The sequence below is a fragment of the Cyprinus carpio genome, chromosome B18 (assembly GCF_018340385.1).
Source record: "Cyprinus carpio isolate SPL01 chromosome B18, ASM1834038v1, whole genome shotgun sequence".
In the NCBI taxonomy this organism is placed as follows: Eukaryota; Metazoa; Chordata; class Actinopteri; order Cypriniformes; family Cyprinidae; genus Cyprinus; species Cyprinus carpio.
Window position 1 is genome coordinate 21,577,579 of NC_056614.1, and position 27,839 is coordinate 21,605,417.

The 27,839-nt window shown below is 37.8% G+C and overlaps 1 protein-coding gene across 22 annotated transcripts in view; it reads right to left on the reverse strand.

Annotated features, from left to right (window-relative positions):
* The window catches only part of mical3a (microtubule associated monooxygenase, calponin and LIM domain containing 3a), a 77,132-nt gene that overhangs the window by 18,321 nt on the left and 30,972 nt on the right, over positions 1-27,839 (reverse strand). For 3 of the 22 annotated variants that reach the window (XM_042744334.1, XM_042744335.1, XM_042744338.1), the window contains 22 exons: positions 26,185-26,381; positions 25,940-26,058; positions 25,792-25,863; positions 20,548-20,727; positions 18,824-18,925; positions 17,096-17,179; positions 16,400-16,510; positions 15,298-15,384; positions 14,613-14,732; positions 14,172-14,270; positions 13,845-13,955; positions 13,172-13,264; positions 11,850-11,957; positions 10,906-11,092; positions 10,026-10,123; positions 9,763-9,853; positions 7,291-7,486; positions 4,878-5,110; positions 3,654-3,743; positions 2,197-2,373; positions 1,337-1,399; positions 114-191 (listed from right to left, as the gene is read on the reverse strand). In XM_042744334.1, coding sequence (XP_042600268.1) covers positions 114-191; positions 1,337-1,399; positions 2,197-2,373; positions 3,654-3,743; positions 4,878-5,110; positions 7,291-7,486; positions 9,763-9,853; positions 10,026-10,123; positions 10,906-11,092; positions 11,850-11,957; positions 13,172-13,264; positions 13,845-13,955; positions 14,172-14,270; positions 14,613-14,732; positions 15,298-15,384; positions 16,400-16,510; positions 17,096-17,179; positions 18,824-18,925; positions 20,548-20,727; positions 25,792-25,863; positions 25,940-26,058; positions 26,185-26,381 — 2,696 coding nt within the window. The remainder of the gene's footprint in view (positions 1-113; positions 192-1,336; positions 1,400-2,196; positions 2,374-3,653; positions 3,744-4,877; positions 5,111-7,290; positions 7,487-9,762; positions 9,854-10,025; positions 10,124-10,905; positions 11,093-11,849; positions 11,958-13,171; positions 13,265-13,844; positions 13,956-14,171; positions 14,271-14,612; positions 14,733-15,297; positions 15,385-16,399; positions 16,511-17,095; positions 17,180-18,823; positions 18,926-20,547; positions 20,728-25,791; positions 25,864-25,939; positions 26,059-26,184; positions 26,382-27,839) is intronic. The other 19 variants (XM_042744355.1, XM_042744356.1, XM_042744357.1 and 16 more) reach the window with 18 other exon arrangements.

Below are 27,839 nucleotides of genomic sequence, written 5' to 3' on the forward strand. Positions count from 1 at the left end.
GAGTGAAAGGTGTTTTCAGTTAATTAAATTCTAACAGTTAACTCGGTAACATATAACTTTCTGAAAGCATAATGATATCACCGCAAGTAAATAGAAAAATGGACTTGACAAACCTTGATCTATTTCAGTGCCTGGCTCAAAGTCAGGACTGCTTGCTTCTGCTTCTGGGTCATCATCCTCTTCACAGGGCTCTGGGATCACAGGAGAAAAAATAAGCGGAATGTGTTGTGCAAAAGTCTAAAAGAAAAGGTAAAAACTGTTAAACTATACTCATGACTATTAGAAGACCTTCCATGTGCAGAAGGTGTAAGCAACACAAAACAGCTAAATAATGAATAACGTGTGCAAAAAAAAAAAAAAAAAAAAAAAAAAAAAAAAAAAAAAAGAACAAGCACAGAATGTATTAATCATGTAGCTAATAAATGATGGTCTTGAGGGAACATTAAAGTAAACATACAATGAGTGCACATGACAAAATGTAGAAATAAACAAATGGTATTAGTATTTAAACACATGCAAGTATCCATTTGCAATACAGTCAAATGGATTGGGCTCAAAATCAGCAGCTGTTGAGGAGTGAGTAAAGAGTTGTGAATGAAATGCAATGACACCAAACTGAACATTACAAACATAATTAAAGAGGGAGATTTAGCAGAGACACCCCCTTCCACACACCATCACTTTTTTTTTAATTCATTTAAAGATATATTGTAGACAAAAGCTCTAAACTTGAGTAGAGATTTTTTGTAAGCCTCAAAATAGTATGCAACCTTTCCAGTCTATTTCCTTCTTGCACATCTGTGACATGCTCAAGGCTGTTGTATCTTTTGCATGTCCGCTCTCTGAACCACAATAATACTCAGAAATGTTTTTAGTTATATTTGGTTTTGACCTCTCTGTGGCCTTGCGCTGTACAGATGAAGTGCCTTGCAATTATGTCACAACAAGCACTTTGTGTCCTCTACAGATGCACCACACGCATCCTGGAACAATAAACTTGTGTGCATGACTTTATTTAACAGTCTGTACTCTGGTTTTACTTTTAAGTACATTTTATTTTTTGTATTATTTCAGAAGAACGCTTAAGGAAACATGTCAAATGCATGCATTAGTCAGTATGTTTGGATTAAGCTGAAGGATAATAGCTATCACACCAAACACTGTCTCACCACTCCAGCATGCAGTAGCGTCAACTTGTATTTGCATGTGATGTTGTAACATGCAATCAATGTTCAACAATGATTGCACTGGTGTTAAGTGTTCAATAGTATTGCCATGCACTGATGTGTATGTATTAGCACTAATATAAGTTGTTTGGACTTGTTTTCTTCTCTACCTCCAGACATCGACTCCAACCAGGCTCTGACAGCCTCATGACACATGGATTTATGGGAGGGGGCTACAATTAAACCAGTGGAAAATGAGAATGGGAACAAGTACATGAAATGCACAGACACAACAAAACATAAAAACACATACATTCATGAATAAATCAAAGACGTAAACAGAAAAAGGGGCATATACTTAGTTAGCAATGCCCCGATATCCACAATGTTGATAAAGTGAGATGTAAGGACACACAAAATATAGGAGAACAAATATCTCAACCCATAAAAGGTCAACATAATGTCACAGCAAAGACAAAGTGTGATATATGAAAAAGTATTAAAGCAAGATAAAAGACTGTAGAAAGTACAATAAGCAAGCTAAATGCTACTGTGGATGAAACCAGAGAAAGTTCACATTGAAAAGCGATCACACATGCAAATCACACATCCAATCTCCTTTACACCTGGCAACATTCATCTCAAGTGATCCAGTCAAAAGTGAACAGCAATAAATACTAGTAGGGATTTACTACTATTAAATTCTGGCCAATTACGATAATTATTTCCATGCCAAATTGGCAAATTCTGTAAATTTTTTTTTTTTACAAATTTTTTTATTCTTTTTAAAAGATTAACTTTAAGTAAGTGCTACAACAGATAATGGCAAAGGCTATCTAAATGTAAAATCAGTGGAAAGAGCATGCTTCAATAAAAAACCTGAAAAACATTTTTTTTTACTCCTGAAATCCATTTACATTAAAAAAAATAAAATAAAATGAGATGCATGTTAACACCAGGTGTAAACTGCACCATCTACTACCCCCCAAAAGCCACAGGGCCCAGGTATGACTCCTCCACTTGGGGTTACCTGTGGAGGAGGTGGGCTGTGTGAGCTGGGTGTTGTTCAGCGAGGGCTGAGAGCCTAAGGGTGACATCGAGTGGCCCTCAACCAGCCCCTCTGCTTGTTTGGATGCCCAGTGGTTGTCCATCTGGATGTCTAGAGGGTCTACTGGATGTATGGCTTGCTGGATTTGCAGATTCATAGCTGCATGGTGGCATTGCGGGTTGCCATTAAGGTGACACGATCATTTTGTAGGATTAATTGGAGAGTCCATTAGCACGTCAGGAACAGAAAATCCAATTTCGAAAAGTAAAAAGGTCCAGGCCACAAAAAAAAGTCCCCATGGGCAGCAAAGTGAGCAGAGAGTGAGATTCAGCAGCCATAAACAGTCAGACAGACACATTGAAGAAAACAAAAAGAAAGGAGAACATTATGGTTTAGAATAGACTGTAAAGTGGCAAGTTAGTACATACCAAAAGTAGCATGCATTAGAAAAGGCTCCTTCATATACGACAGCAATTTTTAAAGGGCAACAATCAACTCTGCAGGTGTTTTCACACTTGAGCTTTTGGTGCGAACTTGAGTACACTTGATGTCAGTGTTCAGTTCATTTAGCTGGCGTGAAACCGCAATCTGTGTCCAAGTCAGCTTGAAACTGTAGTCTAGGTTATGGTTCATGTATGGATCACAGCCAGGCCGAATTAGTGAACAATTTAATCCTTAAAGTAGGCCTAATATGCATTTGTCATACCATCTCATCGCAGAAATTCCATGCATTCTTGCATGCATTACTTTTAATACATTTACAGCAGACGCTAATGCTGTTTTCTGTGTGTTAAATGAGTTTACCCAAAAATGAAAATTCTGTCATCATTTATTCACCCTCATGTCATTCCAAACCTGTATGACTTGTATGGCTTTATTCCATGAAACATAACAGAAAAATGAGAAATGTCTGTTTTGTCCATATAACGTAAGTAAATGGTCACCAAAATGGATTTGTTACTGTTCCACAGAAGTCAGTCATACACAGTGACATTTTTGGGTGAACTATCCTTTTAAGGTTTGGTAAAACAACAAAATCATTAATAAAACACAGAAGCTGGCATCTTCTCTTCCTGTTACTCAGATAGTATTAACAGTGGTACTCTGTGTTAATGACATAAGCTCAGTTTCAGACCAAACAATCAAAGCAAGTGTGAAAACACCCCGAAAAATATCATCCAAAACACCACGGTGGTGTAAATGCATGCCATTTCAACCCCAAACACCATTACAGAAAAAGACAGCAATTAACAATTATTTTAATGGTAAAAGCTTCACAGCCTTATTCAATTAAAACACATCTAGAGCTAATAAAAAAAAGAGGAGGAAAGCAGGAGAAACCCAGGCAAATTGTGTTAGCAGAATAATTCTTTAGTTACTGATGAAGTTATTAGGTATTGGCGTGTACTAAAGCCAAACGCATCCACAGGCATCACTACCTTTAAATATATCCGTATCCTCTTCATTTGTGAGATTCTGCAACCAAAGACTTGCCTGAAGCTCCCTGTCCCAGGGGAAATACTCTCCCGCTGTCATCCCATACAATTACCCCAGCACACACACATCCACACAGACACACAGTGATGGAAAAGACGGAGCAGAGGATCAAGAGACAAGTGACAGGCAAAAGATGAGAGGAAAAAATAAGTGTCACAGAACAGGATGATGCACAGAACAAGGACCCTCCAATAACATTCAGAGACTGAAGTACTGAGGACTTTAACAGTAGTATCAGCTACAGTATGGACTTGGCACTGATTTATTGTATTGAGTTAAAGCAATGAACTGACAAAATATGGCAAATCTTTGGAATGATGTAATATGACAGTATAATACAATTACTATATATATTTTTGTGTAAAAAAAATATTATACCATGGCATTATACAGTCTTTAAATCTGACTGGTTGACAGGTGCTCCATAATTCAATAATTTCAATAAATCAAAGGTCCATCGTCAATTTTTCCTTAGCTATTAGTTAGATTTCACGATGTAAAACAGTCTGACTTTATTAAAAAGTTTGTGTCGAAGAAAGTTATAAAAGGTTCTTTTTATAAAGAAGAAATACAAGACTAGTTCATTTGTCAGAGATGCGCAAACATCTGAAAATGCAGAAGGTTGTAAAGGCTAGTAAAAGTGGCACATTAGTATAAACAAGTTTAAAATAGCTGAATGATTCAGCGTCTCACTGATGAGATATATCAGCGTAAAAAAATATACATCAGGGGCTGAAGCTCTGGGGTTAGAGCAATCTCTTGGGAAACCTTTTGTCTTACATTTTTCATCAGAAAGAGTCATACTCAAAGAGAAAATGTAATTTTAGAAGTTCTCTGTGAATATGAGACAGCAGACAACCCTGGTGAACATATAATATCTAATCAGGGGAGCAAGACGCCACATACATAAAGATGATACGAAGTGGACAGAGGAAATGAGACTCTACAGAGCAAACACATTACACTCTTTCTATTCCTTTAAAATTATCTTCTAAAAAGAAAAAGCATATAAGCTACTTCAAGTTTTCAATCTAAAATCAAATGAACTGCCATCAAACAGGACATTCTGTGCAGGACATCCACTTACATCCATTATTCATTGTGTAGACACACTTTTAACACCCTCACAAGTACAATGAATCCAACAGAACTGACGCGATGCTTACCATCACTCGATTCCTCTTCTTCCTCCTCTTCATCTTCCTCATCCTCTTCATCCTCGTCTACCTCTCCATCTCCGTCATGAAGGGCATCATCATCATCTGCTGCTCCAGGGTCGCTTTCTCCCTTTAGTTTAGCGTGGAGCTCCACCGCCTCTTTCCAAGGAACCCCACCCAGACAAGACGGGCCGGCCACTTCTGCTTCTTCATCCTCTTCCTCCATATCAGACTCTGAGCTGCTGTAAGGATGGATAAGTGGTTGCTCTTTTTACTCACAAAATAACAAGTTACCTAGACTACAGTTTAAAAGTTTGAGGGTTGGTAAGATTTTTAAATGTTTTTGAAAGAAGAACCAAACCATTTGATTTAAAATACGGAAGAAATGTATTATTGTGAAACACTCCTAACATTTAAAATAACACTTTTCTATTTTAATAGAAAGCTGAATTTTCCAGTTTTCGTGTCATGCGTTCCTTCAGAAATCATTCTAATGCTGATTTGGTGCTTAAGAAACATTTCTTATCAATATTGACAACAGTTGTGCTGCCTAATATTTTTTTTGTAGATACTGTAAAGCAATTTTTCATAGGTTCTGTAATGAATAGAAAGCTAGATAGATGGAAAAATATATTTTTTAGTAAAAATTAAAAAATAAATTATAGTCACATTTGATTAATTTAATGCATCCTTGCTAAATAAAATGATCATGGCAATTAAAAAAAAAAAAACCTTTATTGAAATTTTGAAATAACATGATTAGTGAAGATAGTTTTAGTTTGAAGATAGTGCCTAAGACTTTTGCACAGTAGTGTATGTATAATTAAATTAAGTATATTTAAATAAGTATAATTAAAGTATGTGTTCATATGTGTTCATATGTGTTAAGAGCTAGAGCTGGAGGAAACAGCTGTGGTGTGATGACTGGTGAACGGAGCGTAAACTTTACAGTAGATGGGGAAACTGATTGCTCCCTCGTGACCTTCTGTAAACTGCATTTATGACAAAGAACTGCACAGATACAGATATTCTAACAGTCTATCCATAAACACACCTTGTGTCCTTTGTTTCTGTTTGAATCCGCTCGCGCTGCTCCGCCGCGGTCTGCGGATTGAAGAGCGGGCCGAAAGACAGGGAGGAGACCGGTCTGCCGGTGTTTTCATATGAAACCATGCTTCTTGCGTACATTTCGGAGAACCAGGACAAATATTTCAATTGATCGCTCAGGCCTTTTAAGAGCCACCGAAATGAGGCACCGAAATCTGCGTTCTGATTCGGTTCAGTTCATACCGGTTACATAGGTACCCAACATACATGGGTTTTCGGTACCCAACCCTAGTCAATACATAGAAAAGATTGTATGGATTGTAGGGGTGCATGATAAATAACGGACGATAATGCACATCTCGTCAGTAAAGCCAGTTCTCTAATCAGCGGTAAATTCCATCAGGTGCGTGATTTCACACAGAGCAGCTGTTACTACTACATGGAGCCGTTGTTCACTGGCAAGCTGCGCAAATCCACGTTCATTATCATCTTGGATTTGCGCAGCTTGTCAGTTAACAATGGCTCCGTGTAGGAACAGCACCCGGCTTTACTGACGAGATGCACATTAATTATCGGCCGATATTTTCCGTGCACCCCAATGGATTGTAGCTGACCAACTCGAGCCAGATTCTGATGATGAAACGGTTGAAGTGGTTGATTGACAAGAGACTGATTCACAAGCACGACTGGAGCAGGACGTTTCTCAGTGGTAAGTGTCAAGTGTTGACAAGTTTGTGGTAATTATGAGATGTGATCAAACTAATTTTCTCTCACTTTATCTATTGTGCACTGTCGGCTTCACAACTTTGCAGATAGTTTATATTCACATACAGCTACATGACACACTGCATGAAAGGTAATATTCGAAAAGGCATAATGGGGCACTTTAAAAATTTTGATTCCAAGCGAGAACATTTGAAATTCAACACAGGTAAAAAAAAAATATATATATATATATATATATATATATAAAATAAACAAATAATGGCAACACTATGTGCTCAAATTATGCACTCTAGTAGTATACGAAGCCCGTCCTTGTTCTTCAAGTCACTTTTCTTGAACAAATTACCATATGCCAAATTTAAATAAACTTTCATTATAGCTTCTGCATTAAAATATTTTCCAAGTTATTTCTATCATGTGAAACAGGAACTAAAGAGCATGGGAAATTTTAATTAAAAAACTGCAAACACTGTTGTCACATTTTAATTACAGCAGAATTATATTAGTAAAGTACCACGGAATACTAATGAACAAGCACCGTTTTCATTATATTATGAAATGGCTGAAAATGACTAATAATTAGTGGTGCTCACATGATAGAAACACGCTAGAACAGCGCAACCAACATGATATAAAGATGAGAGGATACCTGGATCCCTCCTCAATGTCTGTGGCTTTGTCCAGCACACTGCTGAGGTTGTGCTCAGCCAGCGTCTCCTCGGGCACCTCCTGCAGCTCTTCCTCTCTCATCATAGATAGACGGTAGTTCTCCAGCTCGATCCTCTCAGGAGTCCCTTTAAGACGTTTGGCCACGCTGGGCTCTGTAACCCCGTTCACCTCTGTCACTGTGATGGACAGAAAAGAGAAAAGAGAAAATTTCATTAATGTAAATAGTTAATATGTAACGAATAGGAGTGGCTCTGATATGTAGAGGCATCATGGTATTAATTAGCATAACATTTGCATAATCATAATTATAACTAAGAAATTCTTGATTTAGTCCAGAGATGTATAAAGATTTTATGCTCATTAGTTCATATAATTCATATCTACCGTCCACCCATCCTACCTTCTTTTAGGGTTGTTTTACTGCATAAGGATTCATTTCCACTCAGACAAATAAGACAAACACAGTCAAAGTGATAACTTTTTAACTTTATTTGCACAAGCAATATTTGGCCTTCATGATTCCACATATATTCTAGATTTAACTAGATTTAAATATCATGTTGTCAGTAAAATACTTTAAATATGTCCTTAAATAATAAATACAAGTTACGGTTACCTTGCCTTTTTCCCTTCCTATTAAAGCATCTCAGATAAATGAAGTAAATTTGGTTTTAACATTAATGAACAGGTGGAAGTGTATGACTAATACGTCTCTCCAGTGAAGCAAATACCAAAACCCAAATCAAGCCAGTGAGAACATTTTGTGCATGCAATTAAAAAACAAAAAGACTGTGTTGGTGGAAGTGGTTAGAGAGATGAAGCATGCAATCCATATAAAAAGAAACGATTGAAAAAACCCGTCACCCATAACTGAATTATGACCAATGTATTCCGAACTCAGTGAATAACGAATATGCCTCATATAGTGATTATGTAGTGACAGACCCCATGAATAAAATAGTGTGTCATGTTCACTTCATGCATATCTATGATTCCAGATGAATCTGATCTTATCACCCAAATGCTAGAGGAAGAGTAAAAATAAATAATATAATATTCTTATTCTGACACATTCTACTTGCATATTTTTCATTTTCAGACATATTTTCCAAAAAAAAAAAAAAAAAAAAATTGCATGAGGAAAATGAATTCTGTTTTAGGCAAATTATTTGTAGTCTAAGTCTACTGTAAACCATAAATATAAAACTTTCAGTACTGCAATGAAAAAACAAATAAACAGGTCAGATGATAAGTTAATAATATTAATAAGATATATTTTTTGCATTAAATGAAAGCTAAGAAAATAATGTCAAAATGCAAAACATCTTAAAAGTTCTAAAAATAAGCGTAATTTTTTTAACGCAAAACATAATTTCTATTTTCATGCTATTTTTTCAGTGAACTATAACTGGAAAATTATTTATGAGATTCAAGCCTCTAAAATTTCTTTGATAAATACAATAACGTTGCTAAAACTTCTCAATAAAACCACTATAACCATTTACACTTTATATATTTCATCCTAAGTAGCACAAACTCACCGGAAGGTTTGTATTGTAAATCATTCTCAGTGATACACACAAGCAGTGGTGTTAGTACTATGCAGAGGAGAATTAAGAGGTGAACAAACACCGGGACAGAAATGCAAGGACTGATGGGAGTGTAAACTAATCACAGGCACAGATGCAGGCACTAGCTCAGCAACAAGCTGCTCTGATAGGAGAGGGGTAAGGTAAAGCTTACAGAGTCCACCAATCACAAGCACTGATACGAGCACTACATTACAAAAGGGGCACAGGTCAGAAATGAGTACAATCACAAACTTAAAGGCACCAGAATCACAGATCTATACAGCGGAAGGACAGAAAGGAGAGCAACAAAAACAGACAATAACACATGCAGGCAAAAAAGGTTAATTTTTATTTCACGTTATGTGTTATTTGATATAAACTTTTCTAAGTCACTTCACTTCACACATTTTAAAAGCTCTTAATTATGCATGTAATAAATTAACAGTAGTTAACACGCTTAATTTATTTGCTTTTTTGCCCGGATGGTTTACTCAATCAAAAGAAGAGATTTAATTAATCTGCACCACTTGGAATATTATACATATTATATACAGCCAAGTAGTTTACAATAAGTTAATAATTTGTGACATCATCAGGGATACACAAAACAAGCACAATATCACTCGAAATCACAGCACGTGTGGGCAGGAAGTGCCCTGATAAGCTCAGAGGGTGGGGGTCATGCTAGAGAATATTGAGCAGGATGTTGAGAGTAAAGCAGGAGAGCAGATAAACGCAGTAGGCGAGGAGGAAATGAGAATCTAAGGGATTGTGCGCCACCTGGTGGCGGGTCCAAGACATCGCTCGCCGCAACGAGTGCAGAGTGCACCCTACTCCTCGAGAGAGGCACAGGACGGGGCCTAAAGAGGAAAGGCGGGTACCTGAGGGCTGGTGTTCCACAAGGGCCTGAGAAGTTATGGCTTGGCCTGGGGCGTCCACTGTGTTGGGGGTTACCGCCAACACCTGGGGCTCCTACGATCAAAAAAAAAATCTGAATATATTAGCTTTTTTTATTACATCATCAAAAAAACAAAAAAAAAATCGAATGTACAGTGTCAGAAAAACAACTTTCTGATATATAAAAAAAATCAAATAAAAAAACCATTGATCTCTCCCCAAACACAGAAGCTGAAGAAGTCCATACCTTGGGGTTTATGGGAGCTGCAGCAGCAGGAGCAGGCCGTTTTCTCTGTGCCAGACCAGAAAGTCGGTAGCAGTAGTGTGGTTTACAGTAAAACTTCCCTACAAGAGCCAAAACACACACAAATTAACTCCATTAGCATCTGTTCCAGGACAGAAATCAGAGAAAACCTCAAATGAAGTGATTTATCAAATGCGAAAAGCAACAAATGTGGTTGATTTCAGCCTAACGTGCATATCTGTAACTACACCACGTGGGAGTGTACAAAATGGCTCAGTGTTATAAAGAATTGTTGATGATGGAGAGAAACGGTCCCTCTGTCTCATAAAACAATATCCCACTGTGTTGGTCACAAAGCACATCTCATGAGAGCAAACTGTGAGCAAGCAGGAAATGAAAGATACTGCAATCAAAACAGCTCTATAGAGTGTTTATATTAAAGGGTTAGTTCAACCAAAAATAAAAAATTCTGTCATTAATTACTCGCCCATAAGTCGTTCCAAACACATAAGACCTTCAAGAACTTCAAAACTGAAGTTGAGCCACTGATGTCACATGGACAGTTTTACCGATGTCCTTACTCATCATGGTTTATGTATGTTTCTGGGTCTGGGAACATTTCAGTTGTGTTGCTATCTATTCAGGGTCAGAGAACTCTCAGATTCAATCAAAAACATCTTAATTTGTGTTCCGAAGATGAACGAAGGTCTTATAGGTTTGGAATGACATGAGGGTGAGAAATTGATGACAGAATTTTCATTTTTGGGTGAATATTTATTGTTAATAAACAATAAAAAGTGTAATGTAGGAAAAACAACCTATAAGTAGCTACAGTATGAATAACATTATCAGGAGGGATATTAATGCTGCTGGGATTTCATACCATCCTCAACATCGAAGGCGTAGGAGGACAGCCGGAGGGTAGTGCCGCAGTAGTCACACTTGAAGCAGCTGCGATGGAAAAACTTTCCCTCTGCGCTGAGACGCTCCATCACATAGACACGCTTCCGACAGAAGAAACACACATCGCTGCCTCCAATATTCTGAGGGAACTCCTTCCGCAAGGAACCCTGCAGAGAAAAAGACAGAAACGAGACATGCTAGTTCAGGTCTTTTTTTAAATGAGAGCAAGGAGTGGCACCTGAGTGCTTAAAAATCTGCCAAAAGAGAGACAGCATGCACCAAAATAATGTATGATCTTCTGTGCTTCGAGGAACTGAAGACCCAATTCTTGGGTAAAGTTAGGTGCATGAGAATGTCAATAGATTTTAAAGACCCATCAAATCTGTGTAAATCAAAATAACTAGGTGTTCTTATTTCCAAATATTGACACTATGTCCTTTAAAATAAAATATAAAAATAACTTTAAAATTCTTTAAATTATGTAAGTTTAAAAATGATAAAAATCAAAGATATTTTAGAAGAAAAAAAAAGTACAAAAAACAAAAAAAAACACAAACTAACCTACTATAATAGTTTACAGATGAGAGAAAGAAAAAAGTTCACATTTTCATCTGCAGCTCAGCATCAATACAGTGAACCTTTCTCTCAACATTTTTCTTGGAACAAAAACTGTTGCAGTATAAGAGTACATGGATTTCATGCTGAAAATGTTTAGCCTTTTATTGAATCTCATAGGTGTTATTCCTGTCCTGTTGTTGCTGCAGTGTCTTGATCCAGTTACCACTGCACTGAATCATGGTTTATGTATTGTGTTCACAGAAGGTTGGTGATTCTCAGTACTACAAGTTAGCCATGTACCAAAGCAAAAATCAGCTATGCAGTCTCATTTGTGAACGCCAATACAACAACACCCATAATTCTTACCAAATCCCTTTTTTCAAGCAAGGGCCTGGGGTCGTCCTTAGCCTGAAGCTGATTGGCTATTTGCTCAGCCAGTGAGCTCACACCCCCTGTGTACATCTTTACACAGCGCTACAGATGGTGAACAGAACAAAAAGGTTTTTAAAAGCATACATGGTTGAAAGCTAAGTGAGATGCTTCAGCAATTTTCAAGACTATGAAAAATTAAAAATTAAAAAAAGTTAAATTCAGATGTTTCTGCATGGTTATTTGTGTAGATGGCAGAAGGCACAAGGTGTAATTCAGCTCAAAGTAATTCAAAGTGCTAAAACAGAATAAGGCCACAACAGGCAACAAGGAAAACTGTTAAGTGAGATAAAACGCTGAACCTAAAATTAACTTTTACCTCATAACATACTTTAAGAAGCAAACACACATTAACTGTCAGAAGTTTGGGGTCAGAAAGATTCATTTGAAAGAAATTAATACTTCTGTTTAGCAATTAAACTAAACAAAAGTGACAGTGAAGACATTCATAATGCTGCAAAATATGTATATTTCAAATATAATTGAGGTTACGTGAACATTCTATTAATGTTTTTAACATTGATAAAATAATATTTCTTAAGCACATAAATCAGCATATTAGAATGTTTTCTGAAGATTTATGTGACACTGAAGAATGGAGAAATGGCTGAAAATTCAGCTTTCTATTAAAATATCTTACTAACCCCAAATTTTTGAATATTAAGTGTTTCAAGACAATATTTTTTTTTTTTTTAATTAAAATAAAATAATTATTCAGATTTTCTCGCATGGTTATTTGTGTTGACGAGAGAAGGCACAAGGTGTAATTTAGCTCAAAGCAATTCAAAACCAAGCAGTCAAGTTGTACCAAAAAAACCTGTTAATTAAAACAAAAGCCTTCAACAATGAATCAATCAATGAAGATGCAAACTTATTTATCGGCATCTCCTAAAATACTCTTCCTGGACTTTAACAATCATGCTTGAAGCATGTTAACTTCAAATTCAATTCAATATTTCAATGTTGTATGAACATGCAGATCAGTTTCCAAAAATAACTTTTATGCAGTTCATGAATATAGGTCACATCCAGCATACAGCGGTGTTAAAATGTTCGGCAACATGCAGTACTTGTCCATTTTTGCTGTATTTCAATATTCTCAGCTTCACACACTGATACACACACATGAGAGACACCTCAGACATATACAGAATGGCAGCTCTCCTCCATAACAGAGTGCGTTTGAAAGTGTTATAGAAACACATCCATGCAAACACACCACTCCAGAACACAGCAGTCATTAGATGCAGCATTGCTACCTGCCGGAAAGAGCTGGGAGAGTGCAGAGGGGTATCAGAGCTCACATCACACGCTCTGTACCACTGCTCTGTGAATTTGTCCTTTTTCTTAGACTTTGAAAGAGGTAGAGACAGAAAGAGAGATGAGGGATGTAAAGACAAGATGACGGGAACAGCAGCTAGGTAGGCAGAAAGAAAACTAGAAGTCTACAATCTTAAAAGAAATACTGCAAGTTAAATACAAGTTAACCTTCACTGACAGCACCCACAAATAATAACAGTGCTTACAATAATAGTATTTACAATTGTAGAGTTTACAATTACCGTTTCTTGAGCAGTAAATAAGCATATGATTTCTAAAGGATCATGTGGCCCTGAAGACTGGAGTAACGATGCTGAAAATTCAGCTTTGCCATAACAGGAATAAATTACTGCCAAAATGATTATTTATTAAAACAATAAGCCACAAGAGGGCATGTTACAGTGATCTAACCACACTTAAGGACTGTTTTACCTGTGAACACAACATGAATAGGAGCTTTATTTAGACATTTCTTGAAAAATTTTTTTTTTTGCGAAATCTGTGTTGTGATGAGGCCAAAAGACGGCTTAACTGCTAAAATGCATCAGCTGTTTAAGGCTGTGCATGAAAAAAAGAGTGTGTTTTCAAGGACACCCGGTGCTGAGAATTCACCTTTGGCTTTGCTGGTTTGTCTTTAAACTGAGAGGCTAACCTCTCGGCTCTCTCCTGAACGCTGGGGATGTGTAAAGGCACGTGATCATCAGAACGCAAAATCTCCCTCTGCTGTGCGAGAGATGCAGTCTTAAGTCATAACATTAGGACAAGGAATATCACCGTTTTCTGCAATACTATGAATAAAATCCATTATTAAAGATCTTTTTAGTTGTGTAGAGTTACTGTATGTATAAAGCATTCAAACCATCATAGGTTAGAGGAACTGAATGTTTAAGGGACAGACAAGACGTCCATGCATATCTCTCCATGCTCAGGCAAGGCTACCTGATGCTGGGGCTCAGAAGGGTAGAAGGGTTGCTCAGCACTGAGGCCGTGGGTCAAAAGCCACTGCTCAATAAAGAACTTTGACGGCTTTTTCATAACCTTCACAAAGGAAGATGTGAGAGAGTAAAAATATAACTATTAAATTCAATATGTTTGGAAAAAGGAAGAGCATAAATGATCAAGATAACTCAAAGCTGTCATTATTATAAACTTGGTGTCATTATTGTCTTTAACCTAGTTGTGTTCTTGACCAAGCTGACCAAAAATGTAATTTCTGTTATTTACTCCACCAGCAACTGTTCGGTTACCAAAATATCTTAGAAGAAAGAAACTCAAACTGGTTTGCATCAGCTTGAGGGTAAGTAAATGATGGCAATTTTGATTTTTGGGTGTACTATCCCTTTAAGAGCGTGTTTTTTTCTTTCTCTTGAATTGCTCTACCTGTGGCTTGTCCTTCCTGTCAGGCTTGCCTTTAAACCTAGCGACTAGAGTGTCCATTCGCTCTTGAATGCTAGGGATATGCATGGGCTCTGGCTTGTCCACATTAGGCAGGTTATCTTCCTGTAAGCAGAAAGGCTGAAAAAACTCTTTTTGGGTTTGAAATCTTATCTGCGTATCGTATTGTAGAGTGCTGCAGCTGTGACTTCAAACCCCAGATGACCAATACTTCATGGGTTCCCTTGGGATTTTCCTTTGGGTTTTTATAACAGAGTTTTCCAATTCATGAGTGAAATATAATATCTGTGGTAAACATAACTTACACTTGGACATTTTGTTGTACAATGTAAACTGTACACACTCACACTCCCTAATTCTTATGTTACAAATAAATAGTTGTGTTCATTTTTTAACATAAAAAAAAAAAAGATTTTCAGTATGTGTAATTTATGTGTAATAATTTATTTCACTCCTACATTGAAAAACTCCTTATAAAAACCCATTGATAAATATACTGAAATTACACATTGTTATAAATAACATGTTTATTCTGCAAATCTAGTGAAGTTAAGTTCTCCAAACCCACATGCATACGTGTTCACAATGATGTAAAGGAAATTACAATTCTTCAAAGGGTTTTTTTTTTGGCAAAGTTTTGAGAAAAGCCCCATGCAGATTTCATGGTTACCCTGTAATAGATTGAAGGGTCCTGGATCTCATTCTCTTCATCACCACCACCATTACACTTGTTTATCTCTGACTGGTTAACATTATGCTGCAGAGAACAGACATAAATCAGTTCCACCCTATCATTAGCTAGGAGATCACAGACTAAACGAACAATCAAAACTAGAAGGGTAACACAAAAATGCAACGAAAGCATGGTGGTCCATTCCAGTATTTTCATTAAACTGATGCTAACCAAAATTCAATTTCAACTTTATCAAACTCCATAACACACAATGACAACTTTTTGGTTTCCAGAACTGCACGAAACATTTCATTTCAGGTTTGGGTAAATTAGTTATGTGTAAGGATGTGCAACTACATACTTTCAAAACTGATAAGCCTGACTGAATGATAAATGTTTTAATAAATGCTAAATAGAATATTTAACCACAGCTAAAAATATATATATTAAAAAAAAGTCTGAAAACATGGTTTTAATAAATAAACTAAATGTAATAATTAAATTGCATTAAATTGATCAAAAATGACTAAAAAATATACACTTCTTAATGCCTTAAAGATTAATATTTAAAATAAATGCTGTTGACCTTGCTTTTTAAATTTTCATCTAAAGGTTCAATTTTCCAACAAAAATATTAATAAATCAGCACCAAATCAGCATATTTGCTTTATTTTATTTTAGAGCCTGATGTGAGCCAAAAATGAAGCCTGGAGCGTGAAGTTACTAAAAAAAAAAAAAAAGGATGAACATAAGAGGTAAAATAATAATAATAATAATAATAATAATAATAATAATAATAATAATAATAATAGTGTCAAAACAGTCTTTACTTCTTTTCCTTACATGTACTTTAAGGAGTATTTGAAGTTTATCAATATTTTTTTTTTCCTGTATGCATTTTATACAATTGTTTGCAGAGATCAAACTGCTGAAGTATATATAAAAAATCTGGATATGCCAGGAGGATTGCTCAACTGCACCATAAAGTCTAAAGGCCTCCAAAAACCTAATTTCAAGAGACTGCAATAGGAGAAGTTCTGTTATAACCAGACCCTGTGAGAGATGCTAAGGTTAGTACAGGAAGACAGGAGAGCGTCACCTGTGCGTGTGGAAGAAACGATGAAGAGAATGAGGAAGATGAGGGTGAGGAAGAAGAAAGGAGAATGGTTTTCTTAGGGCAGCTCCTCAAGACCTCAGTCCCGCTGCTGGCTTCAGAGAGACAAGAGAGGAGAAATCCGTTCACATAAATACAACACCTCACACACTCCTCTAATTAAAAAACCTGATAATACCATCCAAACATCCAATCACCTACTACGCACAAACACAACCATAGTGATGAGAGACAGGAACGTTGTGTTAGAGAACAAACAGTGACCCATTAGAAGCAGAAAAACACAGCTGACATTCAAACCTAGTGACTTTAGTGACACTAAACAAACACACAGACCTCCCATGCACATGGAATGTCTAACAAAGCGATCAAAACCACATTCTGAACCTCTACAATCTGAGAACGAGGAATATCAAAGCACCAGAACAATAAGCAAAGCGTTCGGCTCATTCATCTCAATCAAACTGGAAACGCAAACAAAGAGCACCAAAGCGCAGTGTGGAAAGATATGCCTCTAGGTCTCCAATGCAGGAGCACGTCTAGTCAAACAGGAAACTAACAACAGAAGACAAGTACACAGGAGACTATATAATCATCTCATGGGACTACAGTAACTTCTTGTTAACTACACAAGGAAGGACACAGGACACTATACATTGCATCTGTTCTACAGCTGTGTACCTGCTCCTGTTTGATGGGGAGAGTTTGACACTTCAGTCTTTCTTTATAGCGGAAACTCATCTGCTCCTGTAACTGCGTGCGCCTCTGAATACAAGCATAAAAGATGAATTCAAGGTGTCATGTTTTATCCTCACATGCAGTTCTCTCATTAAAACAAATGGAAACAAACTTGGCTCACCAACTGATCTTAATAAACCCAATTATAGACTGTAGAGAACACTAAATGCATTACCATTCGAAAGTTTGGGGTCAGTATTGCATTGTACTGTATTTATGTAATGACCTGTAATTAGAGACTGTAGAGCGAAAATCCACAATATCACGATTCACGAAGTGTAGAAGGTACCAAACCACTAAAAGATTTATATACCATACACAAATTTGAGAAAAGTCTAAAATGATCAAAGCACAAAAAATTGTATTTCCCCAAAACCCTACAGTGGTGTTATTGGATAGGCTTTTTGTCTAGAGTTTTTAAGGTCTGTTTATAAAAAGATTTCAAAGGTTTAATAAGTTTCTCCAGCTTGACATGTCAAATAGTATGACAGATGACAAAAGATTGAAGCATGCATAAAAGTCTTGGCTACATCAGTGGGCAGACATTGTTTAATTTGTCTAAAATTTATCAAGTTATATTTTATAGTCCTCACCAATTTCTTTACATGTTTTTTAAAACTAAGATTTGGATCCAGAGTTAAACCAAGATAATTAAACTTAGTATCAAATCTTTTCAGCATTTATAAAAATATATGCACTGGAAGAAAACACATTCATTTTAGAAAAATACATCCCTTTTGTTTTACCAGTGTTCAAGGTAAGACACGATTGCTCCAACCACTGTGTGATACTTTCCATAGCAACATTTAACTTTTCAGCTGCTAACTCTGCTGTTCTTGCATGTGTAAAAATAACACTATCATCAGCATACATTTGCACTTGTATCCCTTTGCAATACTTTGGAAGATCATTAAATGTAGAAACTAAATAATAAAGGGCCTAGTATTGATCCTTGGGGTACGCCTGTACCCCAAAGGAAATTTAATATTAAAGTGAAATCATATTCAACAATATTACTGTTTTTACTGTTCTTTTGATTAAATAAATTTAGCATTGGTGAGCATTAGAGAATTCTTTCAAAAACAATTTAAGAATCTTATTGAACTCAAACTTTTGAACAATAACATATTTAGTTTGATGTGAATGAAAACAAAACTATAAAAGGAAGGAAGTAAAAGTATACTGTTAAATTTCTTGCAGTATTGAGGGAAGATTATATTTTGATGACTGAATGACAGATACTCACGTATACAACAATTCATGACACACAAGCAGAATGAATTTGTGTGTAAATCGTTCATAAAACTATCTTTGGGTAGACCAATTTAGTGTGGCAACACAAGAATAGTTTCAAGCAAAACTCATATCTTTTTGACCTCAATTTCATCTTTTTGAGATTTTTGACCTCAATTTTGTTCATGTCAAATATAAGATCTACAAGGCTACTTCAACTCAAACAGACAAGAAACTAGCTTTTGAAACAGCATTAAGACTAAATGAAGAAAAATGGACATGTAAGACATATTTCAACAAAACAAGCTTAGTTGAGACTCAGTTCATTTAGTCACAAAGACAATAACAAATATGGATGAGTAGAGAGGTAAAGTAGGTACTTAGAGTGTTAATGGTTGATGGGAATCTATGACCATGGGATTGTACTACACTCTTTACCTTCCTCCATGCAGGGACTGGAGCCAGCCGCACTGACTCTTTGAGAGAGGGAGCGGCCAGAGAGGGGGTCAGTACGAGCCCCAGATCGGGCATAGAGTGCCCCTGTAACCAGTGAAGTGACCAATGAAAAGTGAGGAAGTGCCAAATCCATTAACATCCATTGAAGTGAGAAAGAGAATGGAAAAGAACAGAAATGAGAAATAAAGATAGACATACAGAGAGAAACTGAAAGTGAATGACTGGACTGACTGCAGAAAAAAAACACCTGCAATGTGCAATGCATGAATAAATAACAACTATTAAAAACATGTGACCAGGTACTGAGTTTGAAACAAATTCATGCAGGAAGTAGAAGGAAACAGATGAATGAGCAGACATCCAAATGAGTCAGTCCATGCATGAGCCAGACCACAGACACCTGAGAAAAACACTACCGTTTAAAAGCTTGGGGTCAGTAAGATTTCTGATTGTTTTTCAAGTCTTTTATGCTCACCAAGATTGCATTTATGCAGTAAAAGAGAAATATAGTTACATTTTATTACAATGAAAATTTTTATTATTGTATTCTATTTTAATATTTTTAATGGGATGGCAACACTGAATTTCCAGCAGCCATTACTTCAGTCTCCAGGAAGCATTTCCTATTATCATCATTACTGTAGAAAACTGCTTAAGCTGGGCCACTTAAAATTTTTGTGAAAACCAAGACATTTTATTAATAATTCTTATATGAACAGAAAAGAATAGCATTTATTTGAAAAAGAAATCTTTTGTAACTTTATACTGTCATTTTTGATTGATCTATTGCATTCTTTCTGAATAAATGCATTCATTTTTTAAAAAAACATTCTTACTGACGCCAAGCTTTTGAACGGTAGTATACAGATAACCCTTTATCTTGCATGGCTCCAGTAGATAACAGTGTCAAACACATCAGCCTCACACTGCTGTAGAGCACAAAAGGTTTAGCTTCCTATTAAAAGCTCCCAAATCCTCGCTCATGCCAGTCATTCCTGCTGGCTATTCCATTAGAATGGATCACAACATGAATCTGAGTCAATTTTCCTCTATAAACCTAAACATTTCAAACAATCCCAGCATGCTGTGCACTTCAAGCATCAAGTAACAGCAGTTTATGACAAGATTCGTCTTGCTTGGTTTAACAAACCTGGGCTTTATAACCACATATAACCCAAATAAATAAATAGCACTGCAAATAAGTAACGCTGATTCACAACATGATATTCTAACAATGCCCACCAAAAATCAGTTGTCATTTTCATGCAGTATTTCCTGGTAAGTAAAGGTTAATTTTTAACAAGTTTCTACAGACTGAAGAAATAATATACAGTCTGGTGTTATTGTTAACTAAAAAAAAAAATAAAATAAAAAAATAATGTAAATACTAAAACTACAAAAATAAAAATAAAGTAAAATAGAAAAACTACTTAAAATGACAACACATAAAATTAAACTAAAATGAAAACTGAAAATATAAAAATAAAGCCAACTCAAAATATGAATAAATACTATAATAGCACTGGTACAGTCAGCCAGACATTCCTGCAGAACAACAAACATTTTGTTGCAAATTTTGCAACAAAGCAGTTTAGCCTGTTGTTGAAGATGATGCTTTATTACACTTGTTATTTTAAGAATTCACAAAAAAAAAATCCATAGTCATTTTACGCAGCTACCATGCAAAAACAAGAATTCTAACCCACCTGTCGTTTGAGGCCGGTGGACTGCGTCGGGGCGTTCTCCTCAAACTTTGCTAACAGCTGTGTGGCCATCGACTTCACTTTGTTGTTGTTGTTCGCTGCTGCAGCCGAGTCAATTTTACGTTCTGCCAGAGCAGTAGCTATAGAGGGCCTGTCGTCTCGATTAACCCTCTGCAACTCTTCCTGTGATGTTCAAGAACAGGAATTAAAGGATTTAGACAAGTACAAAAACGTTAGGTCCATATATATTTGGACACAGGCACAATTTTTATTATATTAGCTGCTGACCAAAACATATTCAAGTTACAGTTATATATAGTTATATGAATATGGGCTTAAAGTGCACACTCTTGAGCTTTAATTTGAGGGTATTCAACTCATCCAAATTGAAGGAAAGATTAAAGAATACCTCCCCCCTTTTTCAAGGGACCATAAGTAATTGGACAACTGACTTAAAAGCTGTTTCATGGACAGATGTGGGCTATTCTTTAATTATTTCTTTATCAATTAATCAGGTAAAAGTTCTGGAGTTGATTGTAAAAGTGTGCTATTTGCATTTGGAAGCTGTTCCTCAGAACCCACATCATGCTGTCAAAGGATCTCTCCATACAAATGAAATAGACGACTGTTAGGCTTCAAAAACAAAACAAATCAATCATCAGAGAGACAGCAGGGACATTCGGAGTGGCCAAATCAACAGTTTGGTACATTCTGAGAAAAAAAGAATGCACTGGTGAGCTCAGCAACATAAAAAGGCTTGGACGTCCACGGAGGACATGGTAAAAAAAACAACAACATCCAGCCAAGTGAAGGACACTCTCCAGGAGGTAGACGTGTCACTGTCAAAGCCTACAATCAAGAGACTTCACCAGAGCAAATACAGAGGATTCACCACAAGAAGCAAACAAGGCCAGATTAGACTTTGCCAAAAACAACTAAAAAAGCCAGAGCACTTCTGGAAAACATTCTTTGGACAGCTCAAATTAAGATTAACCTGTGCCAGAATGAAAGGAAGAAAAAAGTATGGAGAAGGCTTGGAACAGCTCATGATCCAAAGCATACAACATCATCTGTGAAACATGGCAGAGCAGTGTGATGGCACTGAGTAACTGGTATTTAGTGATGATGTGACAGAGGACAGAAGCAGCTGGATGAATTCTGAAGTGTATAAGGATATCAAGTCAAGTCAAGTCAAGTCACTTTATTGTCACATCACCACAGCACATGTGCCTTGGTGAGTGAAATTCTTGGGAGCGTGCACCAGAAATTGCAGAAACAGTTAACATATAACCATACAGACTTCAACAGGTGAAAATATGCAATATGCACATACATATAGTCAGTACACACAGTGTACTATTGGACATACTTACAGTTAGCACTACACATTTTACGCAATATGTACATACATACAGTTAGCACTACACATTATACACTATACACAGAATGTACACATTCTAGATTATGTAGACATATATACGCATGAAAATATGCTAAGTGTACGTGGGCTGGATACAGAAATGTTATGGATGTGCATTGGATGGAATCCAGTGGTAGCAGGTAGATTATTGTGTTAAATAGTTCGGTGTTGAACTGTCAAAGTTAAAGTGCAGTGTGTGGCATACCATATTGTGGAGTATGCTGTAGGGTGTATTAGTTCAGACTGTTCATAAGTCGGATAGCCTGAGGGAAAAAGCTATCCCTCAGTCGGCTAGTGCGGGATCGGATGCTGCGGAGACGTCTTCCTGAGGGCAGCAGAGAGAGCAGTCTGTGGGAAGGATGGCTGGAGTCACTGATGATCCTCCGGGATTTCCTTATACACCGCCTGGTGTAGATGTCCTGGAGGGAGGGAAGCTCACCTCCAACAATGTGGCTGGCAGTTCGCACGACCCTTTTCAGAGCTTTGCGGTTGCCAGCGGTGCTGTTTCCAAACCAGGCAGTGATGCAGCCCGTCAGGATGCTCTCTATAGTGCAGGTGTAGAACGATCTGAGGATGCTGGGGCTCATTCCAAACTTCCTCAGCCGTCTCAGGAAGAAGAGGCGTTGATGTGCCTTCTTCAGCACTGCATCAGTGTGTGTAGACCAGGTGAGATCCTCACTGATGTTAACACCGAGGAACTTGAAGCTGCTTACCCGCTCCACAGGTGTCTTGTCGATGGTGATGGGTGTGTGTTCTCTGCTCTGTCTCCTGAAATCCACCACCAGCTCCTTGGTCTTGTCGATGTTGAGTGAGAGGTGGTTGTCCTGACACCATTTAGTCAGGGTGCTCACCTCCTCTCTGTAGGCTGTCTCATCGTTGTCGGTGATCAGGCCTATCACCGTTGTGTCATCAGCGAATTTGATGATGACGTTGGAGCTGTGTGTGGCTGTACAGTCATGTGTGTACAGGGAGTACAGGAGCGGGCTGAGGACACAGCCCTGAGGAGCACCAGTGTTGAGGGTCAGCGGGGATGAAGTGTTTTTGCCCATTCTGACCACCTGGCTTCTGCCTGTTAGGAAGTCCAGGATCCAGCTGCACAGAGATCTGTTTAGTCCCAGAGTCTGGAGCTTCGCAACAAGTGTGGCAGGCACTATGGTGTTAAATGCTGAGCTGTAGTCCACAAACAGCATTCTCACATAGGTGTTCTTCTTATTTCCAGGTGGGAGAGAGCAGTGTGTAGAGTGAAAGCAATAGCATCGTCTGTAGAACGGTTGCTACGATATGCAAATTGTAGCGGATCCAGTGAGGCAGGCAGCACAGAGCAGATGTAGTCTCTGACGAGTCTCTCAAAACACTTACTGAAGATGGGTGTGAGAGCAACAGGCCTCCAGTCATTCAAGCATGTGATTTTATTTTTCTTTGGTATGGGCACAATGGTGGATTTTTTGAAGCACGAGGGAACCACAGAGAGAGAGAGGGAGAGGTTGAAAATGTCTGTAAAAACACCGGCTAGCTGGAATGCGCATGCTCGGAGCACACGGCCTGGGATGCCATCAGGACCCGCTGCCTTGCGGATATTCACCCGTCGGAAGGATCGGGTTACATCCGCGACAGAGACGGAGAGTGCACTCACCTCTTCTGCAGCAGCTGCGGGAGCGCTCTCTGTGTGGGCGGTGTTGTGAGCCTCGAAACGAGCATAAAAGTTATTCAGCTCGTCCGGTAGAGAGGCGGCAATGTTCACAGTAGCTGGTTTGTTCCCTTTAAAGTCTGTGATTTTATTGATTCCCTGCCACATGCCTCTTGCATTGCTGGTGTTGAATTGCTCTTCAACTTTGTTTTTGTATTGTCTTTTTGCGGCTTTGATTGATTTCCTGAGATCGTAACTGGCTTGTTTGCGATCATCAGCGTTTCCGGATTTAAAAGCGGATGTCCGCGCTGACAAGGCTGCTCGAACATCGCTATTAATCCACGTTTTTTGGTTGGGGTAGATGTGGATTGTTTTTGTCGGCACTACATCTTCTACACACTTCCTGATGAAACACGTTACAGTTTCTGAGTACGCCTCTATGTCGTCATCAGACGCTGCCCGGAACATGTCCCAGTCCACGTGATCAAAACAGTCTTGTAGTATAGCGTCTGATTGGTCCGACCAGCACTGAATTGTCCTGAGGGCGGGTGCTTCCCGTTTCAGTTTCTGCCTATAAGCAGGCAGCAGCAGAATGGAAGAGTGATTTGCCGAAAGGTGGGTGTGGGAGAGATTTGTAGGCGTCCCGGAAAGGAGAGTAGCAGTGGTCCAGTACACGATCACCACGCGTGTTGATGGTGATGTGTTGAAAATACTTTCGGAGCTATTGTTCTGAAGTTGGCTTTGTTAAAGTCCCCCATAACAATAAACGCTGCATCTGGGTACGCGGTTTCCTGCTCACTTATATTCCCATACAGTTCCTTGAGTGCCTGGTCTGTGTTGGCTTGAGGGGGAATGTAAACAGCGGTGATTATGACCGCTGTGAATTCCCTCGGTAGCCAGAATGGTCGACACAGAAGCATATGAAATTCCAGATCAGGGGAGCAGAAGGATTTAATAGAGTGCAGGTTCCTTTCATCACACCACGAGTTGTTGATAAAGAAACAAACGCCCCCACCTCTGCTTTTCCCTGTGAGCTCTTTCGTTCTGTCCGAGCGGTGCACGGAGAACCCCGTAAGCTCGATGGCTGAGTCTGGAACCACGGCAGACATCCAGGTTTCTGTGAGGCAAAATAATGCAGCAGTCCCTTGTTTCTCGTTGGTATGAGATACGTGCCCGCAGTTCGCAAAGTTTGTTGTCCAGTGACTGAACGTTAGCCAGCAAAATGGATGGGAGAGGAGGTCGGAGGGGACGACGTCTGAGTCTGACGAGGACGCCGGCTCTCTTTCCTCTTTTCCGCGCTGCGTTTCCTCGGTCGCGCCCGCGCAGCCCAGACAAAGGGCTCTGATGCGGTGTCTGTAAACAAAGCGCCGGCGTTCAAGAACTCAAAGTCCGGTTTGCGTTCCGCGACGTAGGAACCGATGTTCAGAAGCGTGTGTCTATCGTAGACAGTTATACAAACAACATCCAACACGTAGAACAACAAAAAAACAAGTAAAACAGACGAAAAACTGCAAAGTTTACTCGGAGCTCGCAACACGGCCGCCATGCTCGGCGCCATCTTGGATACTACTCTCTACCCAGATTCAGTCAAATGCAGCAAAGCTGATTCGGCAGAGCTTCATAGTACAAAAGGACGGGCCCTAAACATACAGCAAAAGCAACCCAGGAGTTTTTGAAGTTAAAAAGTGGAATATTCTGCAATGGCCAAGTCAATCTCCTGATTTCAACCCGATTGAGCATGCATTCCACTCTGAATACAAAACTAAAGGCAGAAAGACCCACAAACAAACAACAGCTGAAGTCAGCTGCAGTAAAGACCTGGCAAAGCAGTACAGGAGGAAATCCAGTCTCTGGTGATGTCCATGAGTTCCAGACTTAAGGATTCTCAACAAAATATTAAAAATGAACATTTTATTTATGATTATATTTCTTTGTCCAATTACATTTGAGCCCCTGAAAATGGGGGAGTGTATATACAAATGGTTGAAATTCCTAAGCATTTTATGTTATATTTTTGTTCAACCCCTTGAATTAAAGCTTAAAGTCTGCTCTTCAAATTCATCTTGATTGTTTTATTTTTAATTCTGTTCTGATGGCATACAGAGGCGAAATTATGAAAATGGTGTCAGTGTCCAAATTTTTATGGACCTAACTGTACACAATGTTGTACATCCATTTATCCAGAAAGATATGGCCTTACATCCTCTGATTGTCCAGCCTGGCTGGTCTTTCGTCTTTTCCCCAGTCCATCCAGTTCCTTTTCTTTTTTATCCTACACAGGATTTGAAAGGAAAAGTTAAGATTGCAAGAATCACTCATTTTGCAGTATCAAAAAGAAACTTGACTACCTTGGGGTTTCTTTTGCGGGAGATAGCGATGCTTTGACCCAGTTTACTGAAGAATGAGATAGGTGATTTAGTGCTGGCAATCAACGCAGCCTTCTCCTCAGGGCTCATATTGTGGTTTTCTGAAACACAAAAATATGAATATAATTACTAAAATCAATGAAAGAACTGCATGCTAAAAAAAAGCATAAAAACTCCTAATGCCTAACAAGTTTCTCTGGATGCATTATTGTAGATCTGCAACTCACCACCAGGTGGCACAGTGTCCTTGAACATCTCGTAGAACTGGCTGAGGTACATCACCATGGAAAGCTTGTCAGGCTCCACCACAAGAGACATCTCCTTCCCAGTCATGATGGGAGAAATCCCAAACTCTTTTTCGGCCACGTCAAAACCCAACTGGTTGTTCTTCTCCATGTCTTTCTCATCCAATGAGTCAAAGTCACTGCAGTTACAAGACATCGCAACATGAGACATCTCCATATCCCATAATCATGTTATGTAGCAAGTTAGAAAAGATTTGAAAACACTGATGCAAGATAACACATGCATCAATGATACTGTAAAAAGAACATGGTCTACAAAGCAGTTTAATACATCTTTAAATCATAAATATCACAAGAACATCTGCTGAACATAATTTTCAAGGGCTGTTCACACTGACAGTGTTTCATGTTGTTGTTTTGTTGGGTTGCTAGCAGCAGTTATTACTCGGTTGCTGCATACAACTGCATAAGGCTGTGGATCACACAAGCTTCACTGTTTGGACTCCAACTGCTGGTCGCCGCATTGCATTAAACTTTAAAGTTGAATTTTGCTGCATTCCCAAGTTAGTCTGTGTTGCTCATAGTGTGTCAAGCTGGCAACCGTCATTAAAGGCTGCGTCACTGATGCAAATCTGTTAGTCTAAGTCGGTTTCAGCATCAAAAAGTAATTAGATTAGCAAAGAACTACTACTTGGTTTAAAAAAAGATCTATTTGAAAATATCCACATCACAGTGACTATCGTTCAAAGTTTGGTGTCAGGTCAGTTTTTTTTTTAATTTATACTTTTATTCAGCAAGGACATTAAATTGATCAAAAGTGACAGTAAAGACATAATGTTACAAAAATGTTCTATTTCAAATAAATGTCATCATGAACTTTATGTATTATATAATATATTATTTATTTATGTTTTAACGCCATATCTGCAACAATGGCTATATTCATAGCAACATTAACAGTATCATTTCAATACATTATTTACAATTATATAACATTTTCTTAAGAAGCAATCGTTATTTAAACATTCAACTAACAATAATAGTACTGATTAAAATCATACTTAATCTTTACATTTAATCAATGATAATTTTATTTTATTTTTTTAGTAAAAATGTCTAATATCATTTAAAAATGGACATTCTATTAAATATTCTTACACAAATCACAAACGTTGTATAATATATTGCACATAGTATATATAATATATATAGAGGTTCCAACAAAAATGTTAAGCAGCAAAACTATTGTCAACATTGATAACAATAAGAAATGTTTCTTGAGCACTGAATCAGCATATTAGAATGATTTCTGAAGCATCATGTGACTCTGAAGACTGGAGTAATGGCTACTTAAAATTTAACTTGCCAACTGTGTCAATTCACACAGTCTATTTTACATGCATTATCAGAAATATACTTCCTGTAGTATGTTTATGAAAACTGAACTAATACACTGCATAATGACTGAGCTACTGAAGGTGGCAATTGTTGGCATGTGGCATCCTCCTCAGAGACTTCCACTAATGCTGCTTTACAAACACAAATGCACACTAGTTTAGCTGACCATGACAAACAACTCATAAGCAAAAGCTTTTAAAGGTCACTCAGCATCTGCTCTAATGGACAGTTATGATAAT